Below are 21,992 nucleotides of genomic sequence, written 5' to 3' on the forward strand. Positions count from 1 at the left end.
TTCCCTTACATTGAGTCCCTGAGTAAACATAGCCTTAGTAGCCACTGGAGGTACTGTTGTAATCATCACCATAGGGAGGAGGCGGGGAATTGGGATGAACTCCTTCGTCTTGAAGGCATTGGAAATCTCTGGTTGAGCCTCGTAAATCTAAAATAGAGGTTGAAAGTATAAAAGGACAATATGAAGATTATCCATGATCGAGTTTTTTGTTGGGCATATAATTTATTAATAGGATACATTACCAGTTTAGTTTTAAATAAATACTACAATGTTAGATATTAAAGATATTAAAAATGACCATAAATATCACAAGTTTGCTTGTCAACAAACTACTTTCCCCATTTGTTGCCAAAACCTACGATGACAAAACGGCACATTTCAAACAGCAGATCTGTGAATTTGCTCATTTGAAGTTTGCTGTCTTAAAGAAAATCTGCTGTTTTAGCAAATGTTTGCTGTGGGCAGTGTGGCTACACGGCAACACTAAAGTTCTCATTCAACCACACACCAGTTATTGCAAAAGATTGGAAGGGCCCAATTAAAATCACCCTTGCAGTTAAGGGCACAACGATTTTAACTTTGAAAAGCTCTAAGGTGGAGACAGTTTGCTCTGCACAGAGCACTATTCATCTTTTATGCATAGTAGTCCAATTTTGTCCTGGGCTGAGACTATTTATGGGCACTGAGATTATTTTTTGACTTTGATGCACCATGTTAAAAAGATTTCACTCATGCACACATGTTACTAATTTGCGTTTCTGAAAACAATATTGCACAGCAGTGGGCACCATTATTTGAATACTGAGATTTTCTCTTTGTTTAAACTCTAGGATACACTAAATACTGGCCTCAATTTCAAAAGGAAAATCAAAATATGGATCCTTGCTACTGATCTTGAAGAGAGCTGCCCACAAAAATCTAGCAACCTCTGTGCAAGTCTTTTCCTTTTCAGCTTGCAGTTTAAGTCAGGTAGCAAGTCAAGGGGAAGTCTTGCTGTGCAGCAGTTGTGAAGTCAGAAAGTCATCAAGGAGCCAATAATTGTGCAATATTCACATCAGTAAAGTGACAGAATGTGTCATCAACAGTGCTATCAAGCAGTACCTGCACAGCAATAATCTGCTCACTTATGCAGTAAGTCAGGGCCATTCAGCTCCTGACCTCATTACAGCCATGGCTCAAACATGGACAAAAATACTGAATTCCAGAAGTGAGATACGACTAACTGCCCTTGACATCAAGGCGACATTTGAATGAGTACAGCATCAAGCAGCCCTAGCCAAACTAGAATGATGGGAAACAGAGGGAAATTCTTCATTGGTTGGAGCCACACCTGGCACAAAGAATGATGATTGTTATGGGAGGTCAGCCATCTCATCTTCAGGGCATCTCTGCAAGGGATCCTCAGGGTAGTGTCCTAGACCTAACCACCTTCTGATGCATTATCAATGACGCTCCCTCCATTTTAAGGCCAGAAGTGGGGATGTTCAAAGATTGAAAAATGTTCAGCACATTGAGCAACTCCTTGGACACTGAAACAGTCCAAGTCCAAATGCAGCAATACCTGGACAATATCCAGGGTAAGGGTGAAAAGTGGCAGAAAGCATTTGTGCCACACAGATGTCAGACAATATCTCTCATTCAAGGTGACCAATCTAACAATCGTCCTTTGACATTCAATGGTGTTACCTTCACTGAATCTCCTACTATTAACATCTTGGGGCTTAACACTGATGAGAAACTGAACTGGACTAGTCATATAAACAGTGGTTAGCCGAGTAGATCAGAGGCTAGGAATCCTGCAGCGAGTAACTTATCTCCTGACTCTCCAAGGCCTGTCCACCATCTACAAGCACAAGTCAGGAGTATGATGGAATACTCTCCACTTGCCTGGATGAATGCACTTTCCACACCACCAGTCTCCGCATCAAAAAGATCATAAACTGCCATTTCTGTCACCTCCATTGGGATGCCACCACCAGACACGTATCCCTCCCCTCATTTGTCAGCATTTCTTAGACAGTTCCCTCTGGGACTCCTGGTCCACTCCTCCACCATTCCCAACACCTCCTCACACCCCCACCATACCTCCTCACGCAACACTGAAGGTGCAACACTTGCGAATTTGACTCCTCTGCATCCAACACCCAAAGCACACCTTCCAGGTGATGCAACAATTTACCTGCACTTCGTTGAATCTAGTCTACTGTATTTTCTGCTCACAAAGCAGTCTCTATACTGGGAAAACTGAATGCAGACTGAACGACTGCTTTGCAGAACACCCATATTTTCTCTGTAAAAATGATCCGAGCTTCCCACTGCCTGCCACTTCAATACACTACTGTGACCCACACCAACATTTCTGTCTCAGGCCTGCGACAGTGCTCTAGTAAAACTCAACAGAAGTTGGAGGAACAACACCTCATCCTCCAATTAGGTGCCTTACAGCCTTCAGAACTCAACACTGAGCTTAACAATTTCAAAGCATGAACACCTCCTACTATGTCTATTATCCACCTCCACAACTCCAGGTCCTGTCATGAAATGAGTTGCTTTCAGCATAGCAACCCATTTTCCATGACTCATACTCTCCACTGTCACCTATCTAGCTTTTCTTCTTCCCCGGCTTACTGCCAACAATCCCTTTGTCTACCTACCCCATTTTTCTCTCTCTCTCTCTGGTCTCCGTCTCCAGATATCTGCTCCCTTCTATTACCTCCCACCCCACACCTCTATATCATAGAATTCATAGAATCCCTACAGTGTGGAAAACAGGCCCTTCGGCCCAACAAGTCCACGCTGACCCATCCCTCATAACCCACCTAATCTACAGACCCCTGAACACTACGGGCAATTTAGCATGGCCAATCCACCTAACCCGCACATCTTTGGACTGTGGAAGGAAACTGGAGTACCCGGAGGAAACCCACGCAGACACGGGGAGAATGTGCAAACTCCACACAGACAGTCGCCCGAGGGTGGAATTGAACCCGGGTCCCTGGTGCTGTGAGGCAGCAGTGCTAACCACTGAGCCACCGTGCTGCCCTAAAATCAGCATAAATACTACCTTCTTCTATCTGCCTTCAGTTCTGAAGCAGGGTCTCTGAACTTGAAATGTTAACTCTATTTTCCTTACACAAATGTTATCAGATCCACTGAATTTCTCCGGCATGTTCCGTTTTGTTTGTTTCAGAATCTCCAGCATCCGCAGATCTTCGATATATTTTAGACATTAATGAAATCTAGGACTGTTTGATTTGCTTTTACATTCAGGTTGTTTATCAGTTTCTTGAACAGACATTTCCTTTGTATATTTAACAATAGTATATTTAACACTTTAACCTATAACTTAAAAGCCATACTTATAAGTAATATAATCTAAGAAACTGGATGATTACGATAACAAACATTTTAAGACAGTCTAAGCAATTAGATGTTTAATCTTCCAATACGTTACAATACAAACTAAGTATGAAAGCATTGCGCAAGTTAGTTGTACCTTACCTTTCGGAGTAGTTTGATGTTATCTAGCCAGGCCGTCTTAAGTCTAGGGACAAAGGAATACTGTGTTTCTTGGAAGAATCTGCTTAATAAATCAGGGCACACTTTGAAGATGTTCACCATCAGATCAGCCACCAGCTCATCTTCTGTGGCTGTTTTTAAGCCCAGGAGAAATCTCAGCAGTACTACGTTTCCTCCCCTGCATGGGTAAACACAGCCGACAATTAAAAGAAGAAAATAATTCCAGTGATTTTTGAAAGACCTGTAAATGATTTGTTAATGAATAACAACAAGTTCAAGGATGATGTACAAACTATATTAAAACACATCCTATTAACTTAGTGACCACTTTTTGCATTATAACACGTACCTCCAATAATCTGAGAAGTCAAGCCAAGATGTGTTACAATCCGAGGCAAAGTACTTGGTGAAGACAAGGCCAAATAGAAATACCATGCTCTGTTACCTTAACTCCATGAACCCAAGTGCCACCAGAAAGAAAAACTATTGCCTGAACAACTCTCTGTGGTAGCCAGTTCCACATTTGCACCACTCTCAGCGTAATGATTTTTCTAAATTCCATATTTATTTCTTGGTGGCTATCTTAAATTGGCAGCCTCTGGTTTTGCTCTTCTCAATGTGTGGAAAAACTCCTCGTGTCTACTCGGCATGAAACTTCCATAATTTTAACCATCTCTAGTTTGTCAACCTTCAGCCTTGAGATGCCAGTGTTATAACTGTATTGGATGAAGTTGGCTTGGGAAGCAGCAAATTCTGGACCACAAGTCTTCAGTACCAATGCCAGAATGTTGTCAGGGACCACAGCCTTTGTAGAATCCAGTGCCTCCAACAGTTTCTTGATATCACATGGACTGAATCAAATTGGCTGAAAACTGGTATTCATGATGCTGGGGATCACTGTAGGAGGCTGAGATCCATCATCCATTTAGCACTTCTGGCTGAAGTTTCAACCCTATCGTTTGCACTGATGTGATAGTCTCTTCCATCATTGAGGATGGATATATTTGTGAAGCCGCCTCCTCCTCTAGTCGGTTGTTTCGTTGTCCACCACCATTCACGACATTCAGGACTGCAGGGCTTAGATCTGAACCATTGGTTGTGGGATCGCTTAGCTCTGTCTATCACTTCTGGCATGCAAGTAATCCTTTGGTAGCTTCACCATGTTCACACCTCGTGTTTAGGTATGCCTAGTGCCGCTTCTGGCATGACCTCCTGCACTCTTCATTGAAACAGGGTTGATCCCCTGGCTTGATGGTAATGGTTGAGTAGGGGATATGGTGGGCCAGTTTGTAATGCAGCACTATTCTGCAGCTGTTAATGGTCCACAACGCCTCATGGGTGCCCAGTCTTGAGTTGCTAGACTGAAAACAAAAAATGCTGGAAATCACAGTGGGTCAGACAGCATCCATGGGGAGAGAGCAAGCTAACATTTCAAGTCTAGATGACTTTTCATCAGAGCTCTAATGAAGAGTCATTTCGACTCAAAACGTTAGGGTGCTCTCTCTCCATGGATGCTGCCTGTCCTGCTGTGATTTCCAGCATTTTTATTTTCAGTACAGATTCCAGCATCTGCAGTAATTTGCTCCTACATTGAACTGCTAGATCTGTTTAAAGTCTGTCCCATTTAGCACGTTGATAATGCTACACAACATGACAGAGGATATTCTCAGTATGAAGGCAGGGCTTCATTCCCACAAGAATTGTGCAGCGGTCACTCTTAACGATACAGTCATAGACTGATGTATCTGAAGCTAGCAGCTTGATAAGGATGAGGTCAAGTATGATTTTCCCTCTTGTTGGTTTCCTTATCACCTGCCACAGACTCAATCTAGCAGCTATGTCCTTCGTGAGCCAACCCGCTGAATCAGTAATGCTGCTGCTGAGCTCTTGGTGGTGGGCATTGACATTCCCCACCCAGAGTACATTTTGCACCCTTGCCATCATCAACATGGAGAAATACTGATTCATCAACTGAGAGAGAATGGTATGTGGTGATCAGTGGGAGTTTCCTTGCTCATGTTTAACCTGAAGCCATGAGACTTCATGGGGTCTGGAGTCAATATTGAAGACTCCCAGGGTAACTCCCTCCCCACTGTAAACCACTGTGCTTCCTCCTCTACTGGGTCTGTCCTACTGGCAGGACATATCGAGGGACGGTGACGGTGGCGGCTGGGATATTGTAAGGTATGATTCCGTGAGCATGACTATGTCAAGCTGTTGTTTGACTAGTCTGTGAGACAGCACAGTGAGGGAGGCAATGGCCTAGTGGTATTATCGCTGGACTGTTAATCCAGAGACCCAGATACCATTCTGGGGACCCAAGTTCGAATCCCGCCACGGCAGATGGCAGAATTTGAATTCAATTTAAAAAATCTGGAATTCATAGTCTAATGATGACTATGAATCCATTGTTGATTGTCAGGAAAAACCTATCTGGATCACTAATGTCCTTTAGGGAAGGAAACTGCCATCCTTACCTGGTCTGGCCTACATGTGACTCCAGACCCACAGCAATGTGGTTGACTCTGAATTGCAGGGATGGGCAATAAATGCTGCCCAGTCAGCGACGCCCTCATCCCATGAAAGAGTAAAGAAAGCTCTTCCAATTTTGGCACTAGCCCCCAGATGTTAGTAAAGTGGACTTTGCAGGGTCGAAGGGCTATTTTTGCCATTGTCTATTCTGGTGCCTAGGTTGATGCCAGGTGGTCGATCCAGTTTTATTTCTTTGTTGAGAGTTTGTTGCAATTGATACAACTGAGTGACTTCCTAAGCCATTTCAGAGGGTAGTTGAGAGTCAACCACATTGCTGTAGGACTGGGGTCACATGTGAGCCAGACTAGGTGAGGACGACAGATTTCCTTCCCTGATGGACAACAGTGAGCCAAATGGGGTTTTCAAACAATCGACAATGGATTTCTCAGTCATCAGTAGATTCTTCAATCCAGATTTTATTTTATTGAATTCAAATTCCTCCATCTACCTTGGTGGGATTTAAACCCTGGTCCCCAGAATATTAGCTGAGTTTCTGGATTAATAGTTGAGTGATAACACCATTGTTTCCCCATAGTGGTCAATACTGGAGTCAGTAAATAATGGTGGTCAGTCCTGGAGAGCTGTCAGTCTCCGATTGGCCAGCAGCTCTCCAAAGCAGGACTTTCTGATACAGAAGTGGAGCAGTCCTGCCTCCATCCAACTGGTTTTCTACCACTTCCCAACCAATTCTGTTTAGTGAATGAATCTAGAGCCCTGTATAATTCAGCCCCATGGACAGAATGGTCCTTATTACATTGTAAGTGTATTCTATTGTATTATTATGAGTAAGTGGTACTGTCCAAGAGACTGACATACAGGTAAGTGCTGAGAATGTTGCAATTGAGTCCAACAAGAGCTTAGGAGGAAAGGCTTTACTTTAGACCCAAGGATCTCCTTAGCCTAAGCAATTTTAAGCATACTACGAGTTAAGATAACTTAGAAGTTATTTTTTGGCAGAACAGTTCCATGAAAGCATTGACAACTGAAAATATTACAACATACAGAGCGGCTTGGCACAAAGCTTCCATTACGTTGACATTCCTACCTCTTAGCTGTACCCAGGCTGGAATCATAGAAATTGATGCCATGTTTCAATGAGCAGCAAAGATCCATCAAGAAACTGTGTACAAGTTCTCGAACCATGTCTCTCCCAGCCACTTTGGAATCTTGGACATGCTGCCAGGATTTAAGTAGGGTTTATTTTTACAGTAGCTTTATACAGTATCACATTGTACTTGCAGTAGAGAAACAGGAAATTGTGTCCATCAGGTCAACACTGGTGCCTATTCTCCATAGCAAGCTTTCAGCCACTGTACTTTATCTCATATTATTAACAGAAACTGATTTCTTTCTTTCTTGTGCTTCTAGCTAACCTCCCGTTAAATGCATTTATGCCATTGGTCTCAACTACTCCATGTGGGAGCAAGTTCCATGTTTGAAATGTACTGCGGGTAAAAGGGTTTCTCCTGGAGGAGAACCCTACAAAGTTTTACAATGGGCACATTCAGTATTATAGGCACAATTCTTGCTACTTTATTTATCTTGTGGAAAGAAGATGGAAGACATAATTTATACAGCATTCTTTTCGAATCCTTAGGACGTCACAAAGAGCTTCACAAGTATAACTACTGTTCGCTTTTGTGTGAAAACGCAAATTGCTACAACAAAAGTCCAATGTAAAGGAACCAGCTACACTATTCTGATTGTGCTGTTTGAAGGAATGTTGGCTGGTGACTAGTAAGAAGAGTGGGATCAGAAATGGCAGTCACAGGTTACATAGTTCTACAACACAGAGGTCAGATGACTGGATTTAAGAAAAAAGTTTTACCCTGTCATCATTTAATTGGACATCAATAATTCCATTCCAATGATATAACGAAGCAATATGGGTCAAAACGCTTGCAGTGAAAAAGCGAACCTTCTGCGTTTTACTTATGGTTTTATTATGGACAACCTAGAAGACAAAAATAAGGAAGTAATTTGATCTAATTAAACCATTACAACAAGAACTTCTCAAAGTTATTGGTGACAAGGTTTTTACGTGGATTAAATGAAAAGAAAATCCATGGCTTGCATCCTCAATTTGCAACATCAGTAAATTCCTCCAGATAATGGCCATAAGGCATAGGAGCAGAAGTAGGCCATATATTCCATTGAGTCTGTTCCCCATTCAATGAGATTATAGCTGATCTAATAATCCTCAACTTGACTTTCCTGCAACTCCATTTTCTTTATGATCCTTGGTTCCTTTACTGATTAAAAATTTGCCTCAGATTCGAACACTTAACAACTGAGCCTCTACTGTGAGGAATTCTACATATTCACCCCACTCAAAGGGAAGAAATTCCTCCTCCCCTTAAATGGATAGCCCCTTAATCTGAGATTATGCCCTCTGTTCCTGGACTCTTCTACAAGGGAAATCTCTCTGCATCTACCTGTCAAGCTCCCTATGAATCTTTTATGTTTCAATCAGATCACTTTCATTCTTCTAAATTCAAATTACTATTGGCTCAACCTCTCCCCATAAGATAATTTCTCTATCCTGCTTGCTACCTTCTCAAAGAATTCTAATAAGTTTGTCATGCATGATTTCCCTCTCATGAAGTCATGCTGACTCTGCTTGATCCTATTATCTATTTCTAAATGTTCGACTATTCCATCATTCATAATATACTCGAAAATGTGTGTGATGTGTCCCATTGTGTGTGATATAGTCAGTTTGAAATAAAACCTCTTCTCACTCACACTAACATTCCACTCACATAAAGAACAAGAGAAAAACAGACATAACAATTTCAGCCAAACCCTAAGGATTGGAAATACAAAAAGCGAATTATTCCATGACACACCTCAGTGCAGTTAGACAAAAGCACTAGTACAAATCAGGTGTAAAATTCTGGAGATTAGATGGGCAATCTTTTTAAACTGTACTTGTATAATATATTTGATTTGTATAGCTAATGTACAATATATAGACATCTTATTCATAAAAATATAAATTACACTGCATGAGCATATTTCCTATTCCTTAACGGCTCAGATATTCCTGTCATGGTGTTTGCATTGACTGCATAAAAAAAACTTGTTGTCACCTGATTTGTGAGCTACATTAAAAACTTCTTCCTGCTGTGGCAGAACGTAGAGTTGGGCAAACAGGTGAGGTATTCCAACATGGCTTACTGCTGGCAAATCTATCCTTTCTCATGACATCAAGAACTGAGGACATGTTGATGAGATCAGTCTTCAGATCAATAACAGATTAGGTGTTTTAAAAATGATATCAAGTATTTTAAAAGCTCTATGAGAATTTAATGCTGTTAGACTGTTAAATAATTTTATTTCTTTCATAAGTAGTCATGTGGTCCTAGAGAACTTGAGTACTGCTGCAAAAAAGGCATTTTAATTGAATGCTTTTGTTTTGGACTTATCAAGACAATTCACAACAATATTAACGTAAAGGGAAAACAACCAATATACTGCATAAGAGAGAATGCTGATTGGTTAGCAAGTGGATTGGTAGAAGCATTGCCATGGGGAATGTACCAGTTAATGGCTGTTAACTGCCAAACTTTAAAACAAACAGGCTGACTCTGATTTGTCAAGCTATTACCTTGAGAGACGAACCAATGAATGGCTATCACCTATTTTATTGAGTCCACTTGACAAAAAGCTTGAAGGCTTTGGCAAAAGTGTATTTTTGCAGAAATACTTTTATAATTATTCAACAAGCTTCCAAGATCTGTCTCTCCACATCAAATCTCCTCACACACCCCATTACTTTACCCCTGCTCATTCCCCAACACTGCCGTCCACAAATCTGGAAAATTCCTGACACCTCAACTTCCCTAGCTTCTCAGGCCTGCTAATATTAGAAAAACATTGATGGAAGGAGAAAACCTCAGACGGTTTTAAAACCATAAGAAATAGGAACAGGAGAAGGCCGTTCCATTGCTCAAACCTACTCCATCATTCGTTAGGATCACTGCTGTTCCAACACTCCTCGCATCCACTTTCCTGCTCTTTCCCTGTAACCCTTGATTCTCTGACTGATCAAGTATCTATCAATCTCAGTCTTAAATATACACAAGGACTCACACCCCTCTGTGGAAAGGAGTTCGAAAGACTCACAACCCCCTCAGTGAAGAAATTCCTCATCATCTCACTCTTAAATTGGCATATCTTATTGATTTGTATTTACTATGACTGAGAAAGGAAAACCCAGGCCATTAACTTGTAATCCTGTAAGTTTCTCCCTAAAGCCTTCATCTGGTGAAAGCAATGACTTCATGTGTCAACAGCACACCACGTTTGTGACATGCAAAATGCAAAATTTTTGTTGACAGTGGTACGGAAATTGCAACAATGTAAATGAGTCACATTTCTGCAAATTCATGATGTTATTAAGACGTTAGAGCAAATGACTTCCAATGATCTTTACAATTCAACGTTAAAACTTTTATGCTCAGTTACCTTTCTCAACTTACATAATAACAAAAAGTAACTGGGTGCTGGCAAAGCAACATTAATAACCTCCCAGTAAAATGGCATTAGGACAAAAGCTTTACTAAATGGAGGATCAAGATTCCGTGATGAAACTCTTAACTGAAAACTAAGCAAAAATTCAGAATCCAGACGAACAAACCTTTGTTTTTAAAGCTGACAGAAGTAAATTTATGATAGAAATCCTATCTTCTTTCAGACCAGAACTGAAAATATCTGTAATGAAATCTTTAAAAACAATGCACAAATTAGTTCAAAGTGATTTTAAACTAGTAATTGACTAAACATTTTTTACAACTTTTCTTGTCTCCAACTAATGATTGATACAAGACATCACTATTCCCAAATATCTTCTTCATTGTCTTGACCTCCTGAGGCACTGTTGTACACACTTTTTCTTCCCCCTGCATTTTACTGATTTGTCACTTGGAATACTATGCTAATACATCATTTCCGAAGGATTTTTAAACCACTGAACTTCAGTTCTTTCCAATTACAATCTCCAAACCGATTATGTCATTTTGATTCACTTAGTTTTCTCTCCATCTGTTTTTAATCTCAGCAGTGTCCTGGACTGTAGCCCTACACCTTCACTATATGTTGCTCCAAAATAACAAAAACTTATTTTTAGCTCTAGGGTTGCACAGTGGCTGAATGGTTAGCACTACTGTCTTTTAGTGCCCAGGACCTGGGTTCAATTCCAGGATGACTGTGTGGAGGTTGCATGCTCTCCTCGTGTCTGAGAGAGTTTTCTCCGGGTGCTCCGGTTTTTTGGGGCGGCACAGTGGCTCAGTGGTTAGCACTGCTGCCTCACAGCGCCAGGGACCCGGGCTCGATTTCACCCTTGTCTGTGTGGAATTTGCACATTCTCCCCGTATCTGCATGGGTTTCCTCCGGGTTCCTCCCACAGTCCAAAGATGAGCAGGTTAGGTGGATTAGCCATGCTAAATTATCCAGAGTGTCCAGGGATGTGTAGATTAGGTGGGTTATAGGGGATGGGTCTGGGTGAGATGCTCTGAGGGTCAGTGTGGACTTGCTGGGTCGAAGGGCCTGTTGCCACACTGTAGGGATTCTATGACTCTATTTACACAAACTTTCTGGAATCTATTTTGATCATTTTTATTTCAGGGATATATAAAAACATGGAATAATCTATTATTATAGAATTACCAGACTGAAAATACCTTTTAATTCCAGGACTTGGCTGATAGTATTGCTGTCGCCAGCAATCAGAAATGAAACTGTGAACTGGATATAAGCCAAGCGTACATCAGGCTTGCCCTACAGAAAAGGACACAATATCGTTAAAAATACCAATTCCTAACAGGATTTTTTACATCAATACCTACATAGCTTGTTTTATCACACTGAAAATTAGTAGCTTTTCAACATCAAAATTCACAGCATATTTTTATTGCACAAATGACAAAAATAGGTTCAATCTTAATAACATCCATACTTAGAGCTATACTAAGTGCATACTAAATGCTTGGAAAAGACACCAACAACATACTTAATATTGGAGTTGTGACTCTGATAAGCAGCATCAGCCAAATGAAGAAACTCCTCTGTTGCCAAGCTGCTTATTGGAATCAGCTGATTATACTACCGGACAAGTAAGATCTCAGACTGAAATATGGCTTGATAGTTTTTTTTAAAAAATATATATTTAACGAGGTGGTCTTCCACTGAAGCACAAGCACACAATGCTGCAGATTTGATTTTCAGTAAAACAGATTTATGACACAAAAGAAATGGAGTTAAAATAGATTAAACCAAACTATGTACACATAATACAATTAGAAAGATTTCAAAACAGATAGTGTTAAGTGATGGTTAAGATTGTATTTTCACTATCACTACAGTACTCAAATACCAGAGAGCTTGATGTATAGCACACCTTTAGGTTTGTCTTAACTGTTTCCTTTAATTCCTGTTCATTAGAGTTTAATACATTTTCTTGATTAATCATACAATGCAGCTTAGACTTTCTCAGCTTCAAATAATTTCAGATTTCTAACTAAACACTTCTGCGCTGGAATTTCAAACTAAAACCCTTACAGTGAGGTAACCTAACTGTTCTGAGCTAAACTTCTTTCTCCAGGAGAGACGATTCTTACATTTAAATTCAAACAAAACTTCTGCAAACTGAAAGCCAAAAACTTTCCAATCTCTGTTTTGTTTCCCTAAGCAAAAGAAAGCTAATTTGGAGGGTTTGTGCTATAGGGAGAAGCCGAATAGTCTGGGGCTATTTTCCCTGGAGCATCAAAGGCTGATATTTATAAAATCATGAGGGGCATAGATAGGGTGGCTAGACAAGGTCTATTCAAATAGGAAGGGAAGAGGGATACGGATTCTGTAAGTGAAAACAGTTTTAGTATGGAAGGGCAAAATGTGGCGGCGCATGCGAGGAGGGCCAATGGGCCTGTTCCTGTGCTGTATTGTTCTTTGTCTTTTCCCTGGGGTGGGGGGAGGCCAAAACTCGAGGGCATAGGTTTAAAGTGAGAGGAGAAAGACTTAAAAGGAACCTAAGGGGCAACGTTTTCCACACAGAGGGTGGTGTGTGTATGGAACAAGCTGCCAGAGAAAGTGGTGGAGGCTGGTACAATAACATTTATTAGGCATCTGGATGGGTATATGAATAGGAAGGGTTTAGAGGGATATGGGCCAAATACTGGCAAAGGAGACTAGATTAATTTAGGATATCTGCTCAGCATGGACGAGATGGACCAAAGGGTCTGTTTCCGTGCTGTACAACTCTATGTGTCCAAAGATGTACAGACCAGGTGGATTGGCCATGCGAAGTTGCCAGCAGTGTTCAGGGATGTGTAGATTAGGTGGGTTATAGGGGGAATGAGTCTGGGAGGGATGCTCTGAGGGTCAGTGTAGACCTGTTGGGCCGAAGGGCTTGTTTCCACACTGTAGGGATTCTATGACGATGATCTATGATGATGACTCTATAATGCTTTTCAATACTTGCTTTCTCAAACTTTAAAATACTCTCCCAAGACAAAAAATAATTCCATTACCACTCCAGGAGCTCTCGCACTCTCATGCTTGTTTTAATAAAACAAAAAGGTCCAGAAATACTGACAAGGAACTCTTTAAACTCCCTCATACACACAAACAAAAACCCACATGCCACTCGTTCAAAATCCAAACACTAAAATAAGTGATATATAAATCACACCCTCAATATCATACAAGCTAAAAGAATCTCATCGCTGCCAGTCAATTACAATTGCTGAGGCTCTTAAGCCCTACATCAGCCTCACTGACAAGTATGCCCTTCTTTCCCTGACTTGTGTTCACATCAGAAGAACCTGTTCTAAGGGGTGTTCATGCTTCCTGGAATAAGGTGTCAAAGTAATTTCTTTCTCCCTGATGTGCCACAGTGTCTGCAGTAATGACTAGTATCCTAAAACAGTGACATTTGTAGAATGTTGTATGAACATTTCTAACAGTGAGCAGATCCACAGTATTTATCATATTTATCATTGCGCCCTAAACCATACATTGTTTGATTGAATTATTGCGCTAAATTTCTATTGAGCTATCATTGTACAGGCATTTGTGTATACTATAGTATATTTCTATGAATAAAGAAACAGGAGCAATATGGAATGATTCTATTACTTTTAAATATAACCACAGCGTGCGTGGGTGTGCTACAGATATGCTTACCATATTTCATATCAAGCCACTATGTATTTTCAATTATACTTTCTAATGAGGTGTGCTTTGGCCAGGAAATATGTAAATATTATACTGGGTGCTCAAGTATTCTGAATTTCCTCTCTATTGATCTGTGCCAATGTCAAACACAGTCGAACTTTACCATGAAGTTCTTATAGGCATCTTTAAAACAAATCAGCAGCTAAAAGAATAGGGCGGCATGATGGCTCAGTGGTTAGCACTGCTGCCTCACAGCAACAGGGACTCGGGTTCAATTCTACCCTTGGGTGACTGTCTGTGTGGAGTTTGCACATTCTCCCCATGTCTACGTGTGTTTCCTCTGGGTGCTCCCACAGTCCAAAGATGTGCAGGCTAGGTGGACTGGCCATGCTAAATTGCCCATAGTGTTCAGGGATGTGTAGATTAGGTGGGTTACAGGGGGATGGGTCTGGGTGCGATGCTCTGAGGTTCGGTGTTGACTTGTTGGGCCGAAGGGCCTGTTTCCACACTGTAGGGATTCTATGATTCTTCTGTGATTCTACGAATACTAATTTGAACATTTACCCTGTTATTTTTAAAATAATGACATGAAATATTATGTTTACAACGAGGGATTGCCACTTCTAGTCAATTTAGGTCAACTTATTGAGTCATAGAGTCATACAGCATGGAAACAGACCCTTCCATCCAACTAGTTCATGTTGACCATATTCCCAGACTAAAATAGTCCCACTTGCCTGCATTTGGCTATTATCACTCCAAACGTTTTGTTTAATTCTAAAGTTCCTGTGTTTTTATTTTTCTGTGTTCTTGATTGGGACTGAAATGGGAAAAGGGCTGTTTTAAAACTAAGGATTAAGGACGGGGTGGATGCATTTTTAAACAGCAAGTTACTGAAGCACATTGCAAGCTGAGTTTACACTGCTCCTTTGTTCAAGCAGTAGAGGCAGCCTTTTGCGGATGGACTGACACCAGGGTGTGTACAAAGTGAGATTCATCTGGCAACACATTACAGATTGACCAAAAAACATAGGAGCAGAAATTGGGCCATTCGGACCATTGAATGGTGGAGCAGATTCAATCATGGCTGATAAGTTTCTCAACCCTAATCTCCCATATTTTCCCCATAACCTTTGGTCCCCTTGATAATCAAGAACCTATCTATCTCTGCCTTAAATATACTCAATGACCTTAAAATTGTTTTGTGAAGTTATGACCATTTGAGGATGACAAACACCATCAACCTGACAAAAGTTACCTGTTTGGCTCCCAGTCAGCTACACAGCTTGAGAGTGTGATCAATAAAGGCAGAAGCTTTCGGACTGCTGCAAGAGCAGATGATGTATCTTTTTCTCTCGTAAAATACCTAAAGCCTGAATAAAACCAATTTATTTTCCCCTCACTAGTTGCTGTAAGCTGCTGCCTCTAACCAGTAACTAATAGACTTTGAGATAGTAGGAACTGCAGATGCTGGAGAATCCGAGACAACAAGGTGCAGGGCTGGATGAACACAGCAGGCCAAGCAGCATCATAGGAGCAGAAAGGCTGACGTTTCGGGCCTAGACCCTTCAGCAGAAAAGGGGGAGGGGAAGGGGGTCTGAAATAAATAGGGAGAGAGTGGGAGGCGGATAGAAGATGGATAGAGGAGAGGATAGGTGGAGAGGAAACAAACAGGTCGAAGAGGCGGGAATGGAGCCAGTAAAGGTGAGTGTAGGTGGGGTTTTTTTTTTTTTTTTTTTTTTTTTTTTTTTTTTTTTTTTTTTTTTTGGGGGGGGGTTGGTGGGTAGGAGATGGGGGTGCGGCTTGAGGTGGGAGGAGGGGGATAGGTGGGAGGAAGAACAGGTTAGGGAGGCGGGGACGAGCTGGTTTTGGGATGCGATAGGGGGAGGGGAGATTTTGAAGCTTGTGAAATCCACATTGATACCATTGGGCTGCAGGGTTCCCAAGCGGAATATGAGTTGCTGTTCCTGCAACCTTCGGGTGGCATCGTTGTGGCACTGCAGGAGGCCCAGGATGGACATGTCGTCTGAGGAATGGGAGGGGGAGTTGAAATGGTTCGCGACTGGGAGGTGCAGTTGTTTATTGCAAACCGAGCGTAGGTGTTCTGCAAAGCGGTCCCCGAGCCTCTGCTTGGTTTCCCCGATGTGGAGGAAGCCACACCGGGTACAGCGGATGCAGTATACCACATTGGCAGATGTGCAGGTGAACACCTGCTTGATGTGGAAAGTCTTCTTGGGGCCTGGGATGGGGGTGAGGGAGGAGGTATGGGGGCAGGTGTAGCACTTCCTGCGGTTGCAGGAAAAAGTGCCGGGTGTGGTGGGGCTGGAGGGGAGTGTGGAGCGGACAAGGGAGTCACGGAGAGAGTGGTCCCTCCGGTGGTGGGGTCGGATTGCAGATGGCGGAAGTGTCGGAGGATGATGCGTTGGATCTGGAGGTTGGTGGGGTGGTACGTGAGGACAAGGGGGAGACTCCTTTCAAAATTTGGTTCTGTACATCATCAAGCATCTTAATCATTAGCCAATCTTCATGCATGGACATGTGCAGAATTTTGCAGGTTATTCAAATATAACAGAACATCTAATCAGAGTTCAATTTTGTCTCCATTCTATTTCCATTTACACACCTAATCCAGCAGTGCTGCTTCTCATTTAGAAGTAAATTGTTCTTCCAATCCCATTACGCCTAAGTACTGACTGTAGCACCACTCCAATACTACTCCTGCTAATAACAATAGAAAAGGCAGACCAGTGGAACTTGGAATCTCAATTGTCAATACTCTTCATTCAATTTTAATTTTGAGAACGTGAATGTTAGTTAATTTATCACACTTTATAACTACGTTACTGCTTGGCACCTTTCAATACGAAGACTTTGTAAACCCAATACCTCAACATAATACTGACATCACAACCACATCCAGCCAAAGCTGCTCATATTTCAGGACAGATACAAGTCCACACACTGCCCCAGTTCCTTAATAGAAGATAACACATCACATATTAAAGACCAGATTTTGATGTGAAGAATAATGTTCCCTTAGTCTGTCTGAATCAGCAATAAACAAGGAAATACTTTACCCAATATTGAACAGAGTCATTATTACAAATATCAAAATGCGTTTATGAATATAGGCTAAACCATTAGAGAATGAAGCACTTACCTGTTTATCTCTACTTTTCAATAAGTTTGGCAACCTTTTGTTGTTGAAATCAAACTGGCTCAAAAAGTCCCGAGCAGCATCTGGACCCTGGCTCACCATTGCAGACATCAAACAAAAGCACGCTCGGTTATACCTAACAGAAGGAAAAAATATCAAAATAAATATCAAGAATCAAAAAATACCTGTTTTGCAACAAATGCATGGTCACTGGGTTTACTTTTCATTGAGATATATTACTCTCAAATGTTAATCTTCAAACCACAACTAGGCCAGTACAATTCAGTGTTGTCTGAATATACTGCTTGCGTGATTATTCTAAATTCATCAATTGAAACTGTTGTCAACATTACCATCATAAATATCAAAGTGTAACCCTGCTACTTCACCATGATGTTGTACAACTGCATCTGTTCTCCAGTAACAAATTAAACCAAAAATGAAAAAATAATGTATCATGGTGCTGCAAAGTTTTTACACAGTTCTGGAAATTAGAGAGTGGAACTTCTACATACATATGGACAGGGAGAACATTACAGCTATACCTAGGGAGGATATTCCTGGGAGACCATCCAGTGAAGTTATTATATAGGTGGAACTTAAAAAATAAGAAAGGGATGATCACCTTGTTGGGATTGTATTGTAGGTCCCCCAACTGTCAGCAGGAAGTTGAGAAGCTGATAAGTAAGGAGATCTCAGACATAGAATCATAGAATCCCTACAGCGTGGAAGCAGGTCATTTGGCCCATCCACTTCACACCAATTCTCCAAAAAAAAGTCTCACCCAGAATCATCCCTATACCTTATCCCTAAACCTAATCCAACTAGCCTGCACATATTTGGACTGTGGGAGGAAACCAGAGGACCTGGAGGAAACCCACGCAGATACAGGGAGAATATGTAAACTCCATACAGATAGTTGCCAGAGGCTTGAGTGAAAGAAGCACCATAGTAACAATGCTTGTTTCAGAGATAGTAGGAACTGCAGATGCTGGAGAATCTGAGATAACAAGGTGTAGCGCTGGATGAACACAGCAGGCAAAGCAGCATCAGCGGAGCAGGAAGGCTGACGTTTCCGGCCTAGATCCTTCTAAGGGTCTAGGCCTGAAACGTCAGCCTTCCTGCTCCTCTGATGCTGCTTTGCTTGCTGTGTTCATCCAGCTCTACACTTTGTTATCTCATAGTAACAATGCTGCCACTTTTTTGAACCCTAGCGCCAACATTGGAATGATGTGCACTGACGAACCTCCAAAATGTTCAATTGTCTTATTCCAGCTCCATTTCAGTATCTGATCCTCAAATCCATTGCCCATTGGTGCCAATTGCTAGGAATTATTTAAATACACAATCTATGTACAAGCATAAAATTCCCTCGAAATAATGTGTATTATCGATGGTTGTCTGAATATGCTGTGATAATTCACCAAGGGGAGGCATAATGGTAACATCAATGTAGTAATCCAGAACTCTAGGTTAATGTTCTGAGGACATAAATTTGAATCCAGCTATGGTGAGGTTTGAATTGAATCAAATCTGGACTTAAAGGCTGGCCTAATGACAATCATGTAACTACCACTGATTGTGGTGAAAACTTATCTGGTTCATTAATGTCCTTTAGGGAGGGAAATCTGTCATCTTTACTTTAACTCCAGCCCCACAGAAACGTAGTCGACTCATAACTGCTCTCTGAGCAATTTTTGATTTGAGTTATTGTTGTAACATGCACTGAGATACAATGAAAAGAAGTTTCTTTTGTGCTAACCAGACAAATGATACCTTATATAAGTTCATTACGGTAATAGAATATCACGCAGAATATAATGTTACAGCTACAGAGAAGGTGCAGGGAAAGATCAACCTTGTACCCACATCCCATGAAAGAGTTTAAGCAAAAGTAACATATTTGAGGTCTGGTCAACCCTGAAAAGGTTCTTATCTAATCACAGAATCCCTACAGGGTGGAAGCTGGCTATTCAGGCATTGAGTCTACACCAAGCCTCCAAATAGCATCCCGCCCAGACCCACCCCACATCCCGTCCCAGTAGCCCTGCATTTCCCATGGCTAATCCACGTACCTGGACAGTATGGGCAATTTAGCATGGCCAATCCACATAACCTGCACACTTTGGATTGTGGGAGGAAACTGGAGCATCCAGAGGAAACCCACACAGACACGCAGAAACTGTGCAAACTTCACACAGACAATCATCCAAGGTTGGAATCGTACCCGGATTCCTGGTGCTGTGAGGCAGCAGTGCTAGCCATTGAGCTACCATGCTGTCCTTAACTGTTGTCCTTTCTGAGTTCTAGCAAATAGTCCATAAAATGTTAATCTGTCTTCTCTTTTCAGACACCTGCAAATCAAAAAATTTCACAGTATACAAGGACTTCATTGAGCTCTACGTGCCTCTGTCAGCCCAATTAGGAACGCATTCGGGATCACAAAAGCTCAATAGGTAGGTGTAAAGTTCTTGTCACCTCTCCTCAGCTGTGTCGTTTCAGCACTTTCTAATTTTGATTTCCATAGATTTCTTTGAATCTCTATTTCAGAACTCAGTTAATATTCAGTTATGGAACAATTATAGCTTTCTATGCATTTTGTTTGGATGTATCAACTTATCAGTATGGTACATTTAAGTCAAAAATTATAAGTTTTATTTCCCATCCTGGATTTGAGCGCACAACTCAGTTTAACAATTCAGTACTGTACTGAGGAGTGCTACACAGCTATAGATGCTGTGATTTGGATCAGGTTTTAATCCGAGGCCTCACCGAGCTGTTTAGAGAGATGTAAAACATGCCATTCCATTTTTCGAAATAGAGCAGAAAATTCTCCTTTATCCTGGTCAATGGCAGATTAAATTTACCCCCAATTTCTGTTTGTGGGACTTCAGCATACAAATTAGCTGCTAAGTTTGAACCTGAAGCACCAATAACTGCTTTTATAATTAATCCACTACCTCTCAAGTGCTTTGGCATTCTGAGAACTTTGAGTCTATGTAAATGCAATCTCTTTCTCTTTAAACATTGTATCAAAAATGCATGCACTGGATCAGATGGAGAGAAACACAGAAAATTGGAGCACGCATACTGACGTACACAATTTGTGATTGAGTTTTGAGATTATCTATGGCCAATAAATGTAAATATTGCCACATCAACTTCTTTATTAGCATCTGTCAGCTCTCTCTATAGTACTGACCTGTGACTTGCTGAGTAGAGTGCTGTGTAGATTAACTTTATGTAATTACGCAGCAACGTCTTCACTATGTTTATCCCCACTGCACTAAAATGTGCAAGGTCGCTGGCGGTCCTCAGCAAAATGGCCTCCAAAGTTTGGAAAATCAGAATTATCTGAGGGACAATGCAATAAATTGAGTCAGTTCGCCATGATTATTTCTTCATTTCATAAGTTTCTCAATGGAAACGATGGTAATATATTTTAAATTGCTGGAGGAGTGGTTCATCCAAGGCACGTCCCCAGCAAGTTGGGTTCAACTACCGTTCGAGGCAAACACAAGGTTGTCTGACCAGCCAAGGTTTAGTATATTTCAGTTAACTTGGTCTTTAAAACATCAAAATCAAATTGCACTGGCACGTGAAATTTGCCACTTGATAGATGGTTGTCAGCCTCCGACTACAGGCCAGATGAAAGCAGAATGAAATGAACACATACAAATATTTTTAGCATGAAGAAATACAAGATGAGAAACAAGGCTGGTCAGCAGTTTATATTACCTAGTAATACAAAGATGCGTTCTCCCTGACAGTGAGGAGACCAAATATAGCATGACTGATTGCCCCGAGGAGAAACTCTGGTCAATCAGAAAGCATAGCGTCGAGTTTCCACTCGCCTGTCATATTTTCAATCCAACTCCCACCAGGGATGTAATTTTACTCTCCCAGTGTCGCCAAGAAAGAGAAATAATCGAGTGAGTCAGAGTGCAGAGGTACAGATCTCCTTCCCACCACCTTAGCAATTAAGATCTGGGCAAGAGGTTGCATGGATGTTCTTCTCAACCCACCACCAACTAAGGCCATTCAGTTTTCAATTAATGGCTTAGTCGAGTGCCTCAACACATTACTTGCCCAATTATCTGTCTTCCCAGGAAGGAAGAAAAGTGACTTCATTTCTGAAGAGGAAACAAGGGAATCTGTCTGGTTAGTTGATGGGGAGGGGAGCCTTTTAATGTCCTGAATTTAGGTATAACTGGGGCCTGGGGTGCCTTCTGAAAGCCACTCCCTTATCCTTGCCTCTGAACTGCTTCCAGTGATGGCCCCCTCCAAAATATAATCCTTACCTGGCAGCAGGTGCCACTCTTCATGACTATGCAGTCTGAGTCCCCAGCAATGTACTTCCACTCCCTGAGGCTGCCTGCCTCTGACTGGCCAGCAGCCTCAGGTGAGGCAGCACTTCAGTGGCGAGGTACCTGATTGGACAAGACGCTCACAGGAAAGCATTTAAGCATCTAAGCATCTAATTGGTGCATGATCCCAGGAATTTTCTCACTGGTGAAGGGTTGAGCAAGTTTACTGCCCTGACGTTACGTGCCAGGGAAATTAATAGGGTCATGGGGGCACACAGTTCCTTCCGCCTACTCCTGTCTGC

At 41.5% G+C, this 21,992-nt stretch overlaps 1 protein-coding gene across 3 annotated transcripts in view; it reads right to left on the bottom strand.

Moving 5' to 3' along the window:
- The window catches only part of urb1 (URB1 ribosome biogenesis homolog), a 102,567-nt gene extending 80,820 nt beyond the window's left edge, over window positions 1-21,747 (bottom strand). For 2 of the 3 annotated variants that reach the window (XM_048603012.1, XM_048603013.1), the window contains exons 1-9: window positions 21,685-21,747; window positions 20,586-20,737; window positions 17,387-17,519; window positions 11,736-11,832; window positions 10,694-10,779; window positions 7,880-8,005; window positions 7,097-7,227; window positions 3,502-3,697; window positions 10-147 (exon numbers count right to left, since the gene is read on the bottom strand). In XM_048603012.1, coding sequence (XP_048458969.1) covers window positions 10-147; window positions 3,502-3,697; window positions 7,097-7,227; window positions 7,880-8,005; window positions 10,694-10,779; window positions 11,736-11,832; window positions 17,387-17,519; window positions 20,586-20,737; window positions 21,685-21,708 — 1,083 coding nt within the window. In that variant the 5' untranslated portion in view covers window positions 21,709-21,747. Of the gene's footprint in view, window positions 1-9; window positions 148-3,501; window positions 3,698-3,868; window positions 4,615-7,096; window positions 7,228-7,879; window positions 8,006-10,693; window positions 10,780-11,735; window positions 11,833-17,386; window positions 17,520-20,585; window positions 20,738-21,684 lie in introns of those variants that run through there. The other variant, XM_048603014.1, reaches the window with a different exon arrangement.
- Between the last annotated feature and the right edge of the window lie 245 nt (window positions 21,748-21,992).

Source organism: Rhincodon typus, chromosome 11, assembly GCF_021869965.1.
Source record: "Rhincodon typus isolate 14 chromosome 11, sRhiTyp1.1, whole genome shotgun sequence".
NCBI classification, from domain to species: domain Eukaryota; kingdom Metazoa; phylum Chordata; class Chondrichthyes; order Orectolobiformes; family Rhincodontidae; genus Rhincodon; species Rhincodon typus.